Source organism: Apteryx rowi, unplaced genomic scaffold (genome assembly GCF_003343035.1).
Source record: "Apteryx rowi isolate R43461 unplaced genomic scaffold, aptRow1 scaffold_129, whole genome shotgun sequence".
In the NCBI taxonomy this organism is placed as follows: Eukaryota; Metazoa; Chordata; class Aves; order Apterygiformes; family Apterygidae; genus Apteryx; species Apteryx rowi.
This window is the reverse complement of record NW_020447519.1, coordinates 1,186,680-1,200,609: the sequence shown is the minus strand read 5'-3', so window position 1 is coordinate 1,200,609 and position 13,930 is coordinate 1,186,680. Positions and strand designations below refer to the sequence as shown.

Below are 13,930 nucleotides of genomic sequence, written 5' to 3'. Positions count from 1 at the left end.
ACTTTCAGCTTGTGCAAAGCATATGTGCCACTTAGTAGGTACCTCCCAATAAATACATACAACTTAACCAAGGTTCAGAGTCTTAAGCTGATTGGTTATTTTGTAGATATGCTTTACACAGAAGATAGCTGAATATTACAGAAAGCTAGAGGGAATGTTTTTCATCTTCTACTGCGATTTTCATATACTGAAAATTTATTAGAAATAATGTTTTGTAAATTCTGATAACATGGAAAAAATATCAGCCATTAAACTTCCTAATGCAGTTTCAACCCAAGAAACATAGTTCAAGTCCAACATGTATGATATCTGAAAGTAGAAGACAAACAAAAATTACCAGAAATCATACAAAATAAACAGTGGCAAGCAATTGGTCTTGCCAAACGTGTCAGTTCACAACTTGCCCTACAGTTCATACGTTCAGCTTTCAGGTTCTCCATCAGATATCCTTAAGTTAATAAACTTTGGCAAGGCTCTGAAGACTTGCAATTAGTTATCAAAACCTTACTAATTTTTAATACTTTCAGGGAAAATGTAATACAGTATCCTTTTATAGGCCATTATACTGGTGTATTGTGTAACCAGCAATCCATGCAATACCAAAAAGGTGTTGTGCTGTGCTTATGTTCTGCCTCGGGGACTTTCAGCTCTGGGTGAGTTTCAGGTAAATAGGAATGGGTGAGCAGATATTTTTATATATATATCTGTATTTTACAGAAGGTAACATATGTATTTAAAGCAAGAGAAAGTTATAACCCAGTAAGTGGGGGAATCAATCAGAATTAACACACATCAAAGTTACTATCAGATATATCTTCTACATTGACATGTGGAAAACTCATTACCTCCTTAACCTTTCATTGAACAATCTAGGTAGAAGGAGATTCCCCAAGTACTCTTTAGTGTTTTTCTGACCATATTTGAATTTTTCACTTTTTTAATCTATACATCTGAAATGGTCCTGCTAATTCCTACTTGCTATTCACCTACTTATATTGCAGTCTCTCTGGAAGTTCAGTTTTAACTGCTTATCTTCTATCATTCTTGATTCCTGAGAGTGCAAATGAATTCAAGGATGATTTCCACATTTTCTGTGTGTGACCTGCTTTCATTGTTCATGCTTTTGATTGTTCTTGGATGCATGATTTTGCATCTAGTGACCAAGTGAAACTTGTTCAGCAAATGGACTAATTTTGCTACCTATCAGATAAGTGTAAAGTGGAGTTTTCTAAACTGCAGTTTCTATTCCATAAGTGACTTACAAAGAAATTGTTATCCTATCATAGAATAATGGAACTGGCTCCTGCTAAGTTCAAGCTGGTAAAATTCATTAAATTCAAGTTAAAAACAGTAGATCATATGTAATTTACATGGCTCTAATTGCCATGTGTTCTAAATGTTCATGTATGAAGGAACAATCAAGTCAGAAGATAAGCTTTTTTCTGCAGTGACGTGACCCATGTCATGAAAAGCTTTGTTCTGACAAAAATATTTTCTAGAACTGAGATTGTAAAAGAAATTATGAATTACATTTTTTTGAACTTGCTCTTACTTGTTTAGTGTCTAACGTAACCTAAACTGGAAAATGTGCTCAAGATCTTAAAAGTTTTTAAAGTATTTGACTCTCCTTGCTTGATATGGTGAGCTGATTTGAGAGAAAAAAAATCAAATGATATTTTAGGATAAAAACATATATTTGGAAAAATCAGAGATGTCATTTTTCGTTGCATTTTTCCAATGCATGGCGCACAGTGCATATGGATCTGCTATATTTCTTACTATTAAACATAATGAATCTCTGTCCTTTTCTCCTTTTCCTGCATCTTTCTACACCTGCAAAAAAACCCAACCTTGGAGATAAATAAAAATGAGACATAAGCTGAAGCTTTCTCTGTTAAAACTCCAATTTAATTTGCCACGCCCCTGTCTTCTCAACAGTGGGGATACAATGCAATACAATATGTGCATATTTTCAAGAGCTGCTTGAACAGATGCATGCATCTTCAAATAACTGTTGGATATATTCTTCTTGGAAAGCTCATAAGCCTGTTTTATTTTTCTCTATCCTTTTTCTTTGCTATTTTTAATCTTTTTAGTTCAAAACTGTTTCCTTGCTGTACATGTTACAGTGAGTGCTTATCAAAGCATAACTTTAGCTAATGACACTTCATGTCTCATAAGAAGTAATATAATTGCTGCTTTAATAAGCAGCATATTTAATAAAACCATATAGACTCAGTAGAAACTGCTCATGACTTGCTCTGGTTAAAGATCAGTGTATGCAAAGAAAAACAGAGCTTTATGAACCTTTGCTGTGACTCATTGTCAGTAGCAGTGATGGGGCAAAGAAATCTTTTTTCCCAACAGAAGATTTTGCTGTTTGGTTAACTGCAATCACATCTATGTTTTGTACCTGTAAATATATAGTATTTGTGAAAATAAATATATGTGAATGAAGTATAAGATCTTGCAAAAGTAAAGTCTATACTTTGACCCACCTTAATTGATTTCATGTGTCAGAAAACCTTGAGATACAAAACCATACTTTTAATACATTTGTATCTTAAAAGAAGCCAGTTACTTCTGGTTTAAGGTGATGTTCACTGCCTCTTACAAGATCTGATTTATTTACTTACTACTTTGTCATATCTACATATCTGGTGGTTATCTCAGCTTCTGTGCAGTTTGGTTTGCTGAGCTTCTGGTAGGATTTTTTTTCCCTTTGAGTTTGAAACCCAAAATGGTTTATCTATCTCCAAGAATGGGATCAAGATGAAAAATCAGTTGTGCCTGTCAAGAAATGTGCTCATCTGTTTTCATTGAAAAGCTGTTGCACCTCCATGATTAAGGGCGAGAAACGAAAAAGCAAAAGTGTTTTTCTGATAGAACAGTGCCTGTTTGTACCAAATAAAAATGGCCAAATCTAACTGGGTTATAAATTGTTGCATATTTTAGAAGCAGTAATTTGCTAGAACTAAATTAGGCTAGAGGCACTAGAAGAGTTTTTGAGTTTAACAGCTAAATTCTCAGCATAACAGCAGCTTCTTTTAAGCATAGAAGAGACATATGTTCCGATTTAGGCTGAGAGAGGCTAAGCACTTTCCCTGCAATTGCTTTCTCTGGCTGCAGTAGCACCATGTAACAGAAGTGAAGGTGGATAGGCTGTCTCTTCTTGGTTTCTTGCTGTTTTGCTGGTGTGTGATCTGTAGTAGAAGATAAAAATCCAAGAAAGGTTACTTTGAGTTGAAGCAAAGGAAATCTGGGGTTGGCTAGATAAGGAGACAAGCAGGAGGAAAGGTGGAGACTGAAACAAGTATAAAATTAGCATAAGAAAAGAACATGACAGAAAATGTTGGCAGAAAGACTTTGGAGAGTGACAGGCAGAAGGATTCCCTTCCTGGTTTTTGAGAAGTGTCTTTCTTAGGCTCACAGATTTAACACTGGCCATCCCCAAAATTTTCCTATGAGTAGCTATTTTTTCAGTGTACTAGTAAAGTATATGTCTTATTTCCCTTAGTGATAGTCTATTAAGGTATGATGATCTCCGTAACAGCTGCTGAATACTTGTTGGCTCAAGTGACAAAAGTTTGTGCAGGGGATTTAAAGATTTCAAGCATGTTTGTAACTTATCTGAGAGACTGATTCCATTTGAACAAATTATTGGGTTTGGGGTTTTTACAAAAAATTCTTTTGTTTCCATTTGTCTTATTCCAGTTTTAAAACCTATGAAGTTGCATTTTAAAACTGCTTTAGATAAATGTTTTGGTTGCAAGTCTGAGCACTGATAAACTAAGAAATGCCAGAAATGAAGTTTAGTTGTGCAACTTTATTTCATCACATTTATCTGTGTGCATTATAATGTAGGCGCTATTTACACCATCACATTTCATCTTTTGCAATGCTACTGAACTGTGCTGGGGAGATGAACCTGCTTTCTGTGTTGATGTCTTCTACTTTCTGTAGTTCTCGTCTCCTTTTTGTTACAAAGTTAGAAACTGTGACTGAAGGAAAAGAAAGGTTAGCTGGGTTAAATACCTTCTTTGAGAACTAATTTCTGTTCCTGCCTCTGCCATAGAATATCAGTTGAGAGTAAGGTAATGATTTTAACCAAACTTTCTACAGATGACCTCTGATTAAGTGCTTGTTGTTTGGGGTACCAGAGGCTGGGCTTTAGGAAATGCTGAGCATTCTTAATTGCAACAAAAGTCCCTAGAAACTGTATAAGGAGCTACGCGATGCTAGATACTTACAAAAAGCAGGCTGGAGGCATCCCGAATGCCCCAAATTAATAGCTACAATAGCTCATAGTGACATAATCTGTTATCTTTAAAATGAGATAGTACTGTATCTTGATTTTTCTTGATTTTGTAAAATAAATCATTAAGTATTTGTGAAGCATCTGCATGATATAGTGATGAACACTGCAGACAAACACATAAGAAAAAAATGGTGTTTTTAAAGCAAGATAAAATACGTGAAGCCATACGTGGAGTAATGGCAATAGAACACCACTGAATGAAGTCCCAGAATGTGGGAAAAAGTAGTTTGTGGGTATTAAATTAAGATTTGGTCATAATGCCTGCATAATGGGGACTGAATTGTGGTTTCATGATTAACTTCTTAACTTCTGAGTGCTTAATATTGCAACCTGAATCTTCTTTTCATAAAGAATCATGTGTGTGTATAGTCACACAAACTCATATAAAACTTCCAGGTGTATTATTTGTCATATTCATTTATTAACAATATATAAATAATCAATACCATCTTGAACATGATACCTGCTGAGACCCATTTTTGCTCCTAACAATAACATCAAAGATTTTTGACCTTCCAATGTTAGTAACGCATGTCCATCCAGATATGTGCATTATCTAGTTTTACATAAGTATCTTTTCCAAAAATCAATGTTTGCTAAATCCACAAGCATTTAAATTGTGGGTAGTCTTTGTTTACTATAAATTGTATCTGTGTGCTATTACTACACTTTGACTTGCAAAGACTAAGCTTTAACAAAAGACATAAAAAAGAGAACATTTGACAAGCTTTATTAAGTTCTTTATCAAATCAAAAGTTTAGCTATATTGCACTCCATAAAAAACTTACTGCAGAATATATTAATATCTGTTTCTATATGCAGATATATTGCCTGGTACTTTACAAATTGCCATAACCAAAATCAAGTGCTAAATCTTCTTGAAAATACAAAGGATAATTCATATGGAGATACAGGGTACCTAACTTCATGTTAGCAGTTTGTAATTTCCTTCATCAAATATAGCTAAGGCTATTCTGTGAGTGTGGTTTTGGTTATTTTTGTTCTTCCATGGCTGCATAGCAGTATTGTAAAAATCTGCATTCATTTTATGTTTTTCAGCTACCATGACTGGTTGTCTTGTACCATTCCCCTTGAGTGTATGTGTGTATTTATGATTTTAAACAGTAACATTCTATGTCTGGATAGGGGTCCCATTAACATTCTATTTCACTAAAAATTGGCAAAAGGTTGCATAAAAGGGTTTCGCCTCATAAATGACCTTTTGTACCGTTACTGAGTGGTGGTTGCCTGCTTCTTCCCTTTTCACCATATTGTGAATCCTTTCACCACTTTGAATGGTAGAGCAAGAGAGCTGAAATGCTCAGCTTCACACATGATGTTTCTGAGGGGATTGTTATTTTTGTTGTTTTGTATAGCTTATATTTAATGCGAAGCATAAGAATACAGTGATACAAACATTCAGATGATATTATTTCAAGGGAAGGTACATGACTCTCTCAAATTTAAGGTTTTGTAAAAGCAATGGCCTGTGAAAATTGTTGTTTGATTGGAAATTTCAAAGAAGAATGGCTTAAAAATTCTTTGTAGCCTTTCCTAACTAGTGGGTCCCCTATAATAAAATCAAACCATTCTGGAACATTCAGTTAAAAGTAATTTAAACTCATGGTTTTGTTTTTTGTTTGTTTCTTTTTGTTTCACTGAGCAGTATCTTAATCAATCCTGGAAACCATGTCAAGATTCAAGAAGGTACTTTAGGATTCTTCATTGCAAGTGATGCCAAAGAAGTAAAAAGGTAATTCATACATTTTTATCTTTCTGCTTTTTCCTTACATGTAAGCAGTTCACCTAATTTTCGTTGTAATCTGTTGAAAGATTCTCGGGAGGAACTGAGTTGGTACTCTAGTCAATCAAGTTTTTCCTTGAGATATGTACATGCCATTTTCTTAACTGCAACCCTAAATATCAAGGAAATGAAATAATTTTTCAGCAAATGTGAAAAGAAAGGAAGAAGGACTTTTTTTTTTTCTGAGTCTCACTAGAAAATGTAAAATATTTCGGTCTGGATTCTCTGTAAATTAATTTGTCTCAATGGAATTACTCTGAGAGAGAACTGAGTTGACAGTTTTGACTAGGTTTCAGAGATTTAGAGTAGTTCTTATTTATATAGACTCTAGCAAATATTTGATGTGAGCAAGCTACTGTATTCATTCAGCAATTGCAGTAGCAGAATAATATTTATCTTCCTGTCATTTTTCTGTACTGGAACTATATGCTCTGTGGCCACATAATAATAAATCAAACTACAACAGTGTAATATATCCTAAACGTACAACTTTACCACTTCATTTTACTAAAAACTTGGCAATATTAGATTTGGCTTGGATAAAAATTAGTTTTATGGTATCTTGTTTAGGACCAGAATTGCGTATTTCAGACATTAGACATTATGATTATAATGTCCTTGGAAGGAATAAATTGGCAAGGGGATAAAATAATTTTCAAAACAACTAATTATTTAATGTCTGTCTTTAAGACTGAAAGAAAAAAGATTTAAAAGGCAAAGGAGTATTTCCATCTGAGTCCTTCACCCCATTTTTTTTTTTTAATTATGCTATCAAAAATCAGTTTTTACTTGATATTTTCCTTGAGTTAGATGTTTTAATTAAAATAATATATTTGAAATATTCTAATGTTTTAAATGACATTTACTAAATCCTAAACTATTTATAATTAAACTAAATTAAAAGTAATATTTAAGCAATACATATTAGTCATGAAGATTTTAAAAAAGACGAAACATCAAAACAGTGAAATCACTGAGTGCTTCAAGTCTATTTTTGCTTAAAGAGCTAAACTAGTTTTTGGCTTGGTGAAGCATACAGAACAGCACAGCCATGCCTCTGTCCTCTCGTATTTCTAGCACCATCCTTACAGTATTTTCGGCTGATATTAGCTCAGGTACACTGCATTTCCACATATAGTTCTTTTCCTCTCTTTTGCTTTTCTCCATTTGAATATACAGAACAGTCCTTACATTCCTGTACTGAGAACACTAGCTTTTTTCATTTACAAATCATTTGCCACTCTGCAATGAAATTATTTAAGAATGTAAGAAAAATGGCCTGATACAACATTTGTAACAGGGAGAAGTTGAGTCTTATTAATGTATTTAGAGAAAATTTACGCATAATTCATCTAGCGTGTTTCATCTAATAGCAGGTTGAAACAGAATTCCCAATTCTGACTTGCTCTTTGCAGAAGGCTTTGTTTAGAAACATGCTGCCCACTTTTCCACATTCCTTAGCTATTCAGTGCAAAGCAAATGATCATCAGATGTGCTTCAACCAACAAAACCGATTGCAAAAAGTGTTGATTTCACCCTTTTGAGTTATGAATCAGTCAGAAAAATATTCCAGAATTGAGGGGAAAATTGAATTCTCCCTTGTCCTCTGCCCTAGTGAGTTATCTGTCTATGGTTTGAGAGAAATGCTGAGATTTTAATGGCACCTAAATAGCAATGCAAATGTTTTTGGGAGAAAAAAAACAGAAAAGCTTTTTTTCTTTAGTACAATAAAACAAAAATAAATGTATGCTATATACCTGAAATTCAAAATTTTTTTTGTGTGTGTTATATGCTTAAAGGGACAATTTCAACTCTTTTAGGTTAAAACTATTCACATTAATCAAATAGATATTTTGCATTGAAATATAACACACTGTTCAATTACTCTTCTTGCTAGAATTATTTTTGTTCTTTTTTAGAAAAATAGTTTCACATTAGAAACCCTTATGCCTGGGATTTTCTCTGAAGAGCTTCTTATAAAATTTTGAATGTTTAAATAGAATAAAAACTATATGAATTACACCTTTATCATTCTTTATCCACTTACATTTTAGTATTCACATCAGAAATCCACTTGTTTCAAATCCTCTTAATTCAACCGAATTATCAGTAGGATAATTTTATTACAGCAATCACTTCAGGCACTTGCTCTTGACTTCACAAATAGTATAGAAGGTACTCTTTAGGACATTTGTCCTGCAGTGGACTTTGGCTACATGAATTGTATAAATGAACTAGGTCCAATTCAGGTCACAAGGTTGTATGAGTAAGTATCTGAGATGGAGAATTCTCATTCAAAACTGAGGCCTACAGCTGGATTGGAAGGAATTGTAAAAATTGGAGCCAAATCTCTGCTTGTGTCTTGGCATCCACTCATGGTTTGAAAAAAAATGCATTCCTGTTTCCTTGGTTTTTTTCTTTCTTTTTGGTGGAATGCAAGCATTTTGGAGACCAGAAACTTTCTGTAGCAAAGTATGCAAATGCTCAGAGGAGGCTCTTTCATATTATATTTTGCTTCTTGGAAATAGTATTACAATCTTATAGCCTGAAAGATTAAGTTTCCTGGAATTCTCTTAGAGAAATTAAGTCTGCTACACTTAGGACTTATATCTTCCATCAGTGTCTTGCCTGCTACTTTGAACTTAAAAATGTTAATAACATGCAGTGAGGTCTTACCGCAAATCTAATTTATCTAATCTCTGGTCCATACCTTATATATTGGGCCTGCTGCCTTTCTCCTGGCAGGTTGCTTAAATTACCTGGGCCATTATGCAGAAATGTGAAATAATTTAGATGGATTTGTAGCTATTTATAGGGTTAGATCCTTAGTTTKTGCTTCTGAACACCTCCATTAATCTAGTTCCACCTCTGTTGGTCACTGTCTAATTAATCTAAAAATAAGTAGTGATAATCCTATTGGAACTGCCCAAGACTGTGTTTAGTCACTGCTGTGTATCTATTGTTTATTTTTCTTTTTATACTTTGGATTGTAGATTGTTCTGTTCCAGTGACTTTTCTACTATTGTAGGAACCCAGCCATCTATGAGCAAAGTTGTCTGCAAGATCCGTGGGTGGCCGCAAAGCGGCACCTTTGGTTCTTACAGCCAATTTGTACTGAGAAGTATGCAGTGAGAGAGGGTTGGGAAGGTAGATATGGAGCCTGTCTTGAATATGGATAGGCCTAGGGAAATTTCAGCAAGTGGAAAAGTACAGGTATGTTTAGTCTATTATACCAGGAAGAGTCCTAGTAAGCTGTTGCTGTCTAGCTAGAGGCCAGCTGTGTGATCCTCATGAAATGTGTCACAGCAGTCTTCGTGACATGTCAACTTGACAGGCGTGATTAAAATCTCCTGTGGGCAGTTTGCTTATTTATTAAACAGTAATTTTGGTTTAATTGTATATAAAGTTGAATGCTCCTTTCCTCACTTCCTTAGTTCTCTTTGTGCTTCACCTAGTGGTGAGCCCTTTGATATCAGAATGTAAATTAATCTGCAAAAACATTAAATAGAGACTTAGATGGGTGACCTTGTTAATTGCCTATTTTTGTTTGTTTTGAGATTTTGGCTTTTTTTCTATTCAAAACCAATAGGACTCTGCTCTAGTTGGATAGAAAAGACAAAAAATTAGTCCAAGTCCAGATTATTTCAATTCTTTCATTTGTATGTTGCTTTAAGAACCTCGTAATTTTGGGTGGATTTTCCCTTTTTGTTTTTTGTTTTTTTGCACACAGCATACATGATGCTGTTGTCACATTGATCACATTGCAATATCTCATTGTACCAAAAATGAGGTCCCACTTGTGACTGGGCTGAAAAATTGGCCGAGTACTATATACTCTTTACAAAAACTATCTGATAGATCTTCTAAGACCAGTGAACTCATTATACGTTTTCATGACAAAGTCCATTCGATGCTCTTTTCTAAGATGAAAGGCAAATGAACCGATACACTGTGTCATAATTATCATCCCTTCTCCCAGTTTAATTTTTCAAGTAAAAGTATATTAAAAGAAACACTAATTTGGAGCAGAAAGCCTTATGTTTGAGATTAATGGTCTTGCAGAAGATATTTCCTACTTTAAATGTCTAAACCTTTTCAAAGATTAAAGGAAATTAGTGCTGGCATGTTTCATTAATTTGACAATGCAACAAGAGGAAATGTGGGACTAATTTCGTTTGTATGGATTAAGAAATGTGTCAGTTTTTCCATTCTGTCTCTCTAGGGCATTTTTTTACTGCAAGGCTTGTCATGATGACATCACAGATCCCAAAAGGATAAAAAAATGTGGCTGCAAACGGCGTAAGTAATATTTCTATCACTCCTTTCTTCCCCTTTTCATGAACTGCTCATCCTTGAAGAATATCTTTATATGCATTTATGTGTTTTACACACTGGTACAGAAAAACTAAGAAATAAATACACAGCAACACAGTTAATAAGTGCCATTTGCATTTCTGAAGTGCTTATTTTTTTAAATTAAATTTCACACCACTCACAGCTGTGTCTTCATTAAAAAATCCATTAGGGTCCAAAACTAACAAAGGCAGAGGAATTAAATCAAGATAGATCTAAAAATGGAGGTTTCTGAATTAAGTATGAATTAACAGTGAAGTTCTGCTTTCATTCATACCATGCCGAAATCTAATAATTTCAGTAAGTTTCAGTGAAGTAAAGAACTTTGTCTTTGCTGAGTACAATTCTGTATAAAAAGAAACTGAGGAATAACATTCCCTCATGTAACTATTGAAATAAAATATTAAAATAACTGCCTAAGTTCCTTACTGCAGAGATTCTGCACAGGGGATTACAATGTGGAAAAGAGTTTGGGAGTTTTTTGGTTTTGCTAGAGGGAGGGATTGTCCAAAAGAAATGAAATATCAGTGTCTCTTTATTATGACATTGTCCTTTCAGAAGGTTCTGTAGCTGTAATGCTAATATTTGGTTTAAGTTCTTAGGTCTGCTGTTTAAATTCTTTGGCAAATTGTGCATGAAGAAATAACTGAGTTTTGGAATTGATATCAGATTTTGCATCTGTATTTTTATAAATACTCAAAAATTAGTATTTTAGCTATATACTTCTAAAGGACTTGTTGCTGGAACCATGTCTTGATGAATATGTGCATATTTATGGGTATTGCATGGTCTTTTGCCATGAAAAAGAATATCCAGTATAAATACACTGATTAGGTAAATGGAAACATTTCAGAAGAGGTTGACCATACCTCTTCTCCCATTACTTCTGTAAGGGAAAAACCCTCTGATTTATTGATCCAGTCATAGTATTATCCCTGTACTGTCTTGGAAGATGGAAAGAAGGGCTAAAATTGGACCTTTAAGGGGCACCTAAACTTGATGAATTCAAGAAGATGGATTTTGAAAAGGAAGAGTATGTCACTAAAGTTTTTAAAGAAACTCCTTTCCCCCAAAAAAACAGGAATGTGGAACAAAGTAGTATAATTGAAAGAGAGCTGCTGAGACACTGGGGATTCTCATCAAAATGGGATTTTCCTCCCAGTAGCCACAAGGAGAGCAAAGCCCATGGAAAGCATGCCGGATGTGGAAGGAGTGCATGCATTGCCCAACATACTGGAAAAAAAAAAGTATTCGAGGACAGTTTAGCCATGTGAGAATGTGACCTTTGAGCTGCTCTCAAAGCCAATGAGACTGCTGAGTAAGTTCTGGTAAAGCAAGTTACAGATGCCTCAGGGTTCCTGTAACTTACAAAGCCAATCTTTTTCCAAATTACCCAACAGTTAAGAAAGAGAAATATGTAACCTGTTTAATTTTGGCTGATTCTGCTATAAATGACCCAATGTTTTTGTATGTTCTTCTCTCCTCCCACTTCACATAGTATATGCTGTTCACACATGCTGAATTCCAGAAAATTTGCCAAAGGATTTGTCATTTGAATGTGAGAACTACTTTGTGCCACATTTCACTGAAATCTATTAGAAGATAGGAATCAGGAAATCACAGTATAAAGGGCAAGAGCATGAAAATTAACATAACCCTCAGTACTGGGAAACCAGGTAGAAAACAGTATTCTGTGGCCCAGCCAAAAGAACAGGTCTATTACCAGCAGTAAGGCCATGGAGAGGGGTGAGAGTGACAACTTCTGTGTGTAGCACTAGGAAATGTTCCAAATGGCATGGTCACACATATCAGTCCAATAAATGAAAGGGTGTTGGACAGATGTAGAAATGAAACGATGGGGTTAGTGAGGCTGAAGAAGGAGGCTGCAGAGTTGCTGCAGTGAATACTGAACAGTAAGGAGGTAATCCTCTGAGTCAGGTCGAAAAGCAAAAAAAGGTCAGTGATAGTAAAATTGTAAATTTCCTCTTTCATTGTCTGTCCTCTCCCTCTCCCCTCCTCTCTTCCCCTCTCCCCTCCCACACACACACAAGCATCCTGCCGCAGACACCGTGAGAGCTGGCAGCTCTAAGTACAGCTGAGAACAGTTTTCCACTTAGCAGCCTGTTTGTAACTGTTAGGAATAATACAGTTCCTTTGCTTTTAAAGTTCTATCAATCCACAAAACCATTTAAATGAAAAATTTCAACAGTAATTAGTGATTTTTGGTCTCTCAAATTTTGATGGCAGTCTTGAGATCTCTTTTACAGGACCTGATCTTTTCTTTTAGAAAAAGGTAAGTTTTCAGTGTGGTCTGTAATTCAGACCCTTCTAAAACATCTTAGCTTAAGCTTTCAAATCACTAATCACTTTTGAAAATCTTAGCTATGTTATCCATTTGTAAACTACACAAATTGTTGATCTTAAAATGCAGTCTAACCAAAACAAAGCATAAATTAAAAAAACACTTTTCCTGTTGAATTAGGAAACTGTCAACTAATCTGTCAATAGCTAATCTGTCAGTCTGATTTTCAGAGACACTGCAAATAATCACACACACGCACACACACACCCACACACTCCTGTATAATAAATATATATATTTTAATTAGTGAGCAGCATAATAACAATTAGAGACAGCAGAATGTGGAAGACATGTAAGATGAAATGAAAGGTTGTGCATAAAAATATTGGCATGTTCAGGTGAATGAATGTGAAAGAATATCTCCTTTACATGGAAATCTTAATTATTGCGGCATTAATTAATGCAGCTTCCTGTGACACTTGAAAGCCACATTGTTTAATAATGCATCTGAGGTTTCACATCAATTTAGATACTGTCTGAACATTAGCTGTGGTATTGTTGGGGTCTAAAAGTGAGCTTGACCTACATAGCCATTTGTCCAAAGCTGTTAGGCCTAATATTAGTAATTCAGGGCACAGCAGTGCGTTTCCACAAGGCCAGGGATAATTGAAGTAACCTTGCTTTCCTTTTGCAGTGTCTGCCATTCCTCTTTCTCCTTACCCATCCTGCTCCCTGAATAACCCGTGAATGTTGATGTTGTGTTGTCCAGAGAAATGCTTGTGTGAAAGTTTTATTCACAGATTGTTAATATTTTTTGGAATATTTTCAATTTCTTTTCTATTCAATTTAACTGTAGTTTTTTCACCAAGGGGCCAAATACACGTATATATTTATATAAAATTGCAGCCACATTGGGATGAAATCTCTAAACTGGATGACCTACTCCTTCTGTTTCTTTCATTTTGTATAACAGCTGTGGTCTAATTCTCTATATATTTTTTCCAGTGACAGTGCTTGCTGTGAACAGTGGGGGTTGAACCCCTGAGGGGACATATCATGTGTACATTGATGTGTTTGAAGGAATTTCTTGTAATCTATGACAATTGACAAACTTTTGATTTATTTTTCCTCTTGCTGCCTTGGAACACGGCCC

At 34.8% G+C, this 13,930-nt stretch overlaps 1 protein-coding gene across 18 annotated transcripts in view; it reads left to right on the top strand.

Annotated features, from left to right (window-relative positions):
• KCNMA1 (potassium calcium-activated channel subfamily M alpha 1) overlaps positions 1 to 13,930 on the top strand; it is a 545,549-nt gene that overhangs the window by 433,121 nt on the left and 98,498 nt on the right. For all 18 annotated transcript variants that reach the window (XM_026056020.1, XM_026056024.1, XM_026056027.1 and 15 more), the window contains 2 exons: positions 5,985 to 6,071; positions 10,345 to 10,421. In XM_026056020.1, coding sequence (XP_025911805.1) covers positions 5,985 to 6,071; positions 10,345 to 10,421 — 164 coding nt within the window. The remainder of the gene's footprint in view (positions 1 to 5,984; positions 6,072 to 10,344; positions 10,422 to 13,930) is intronic.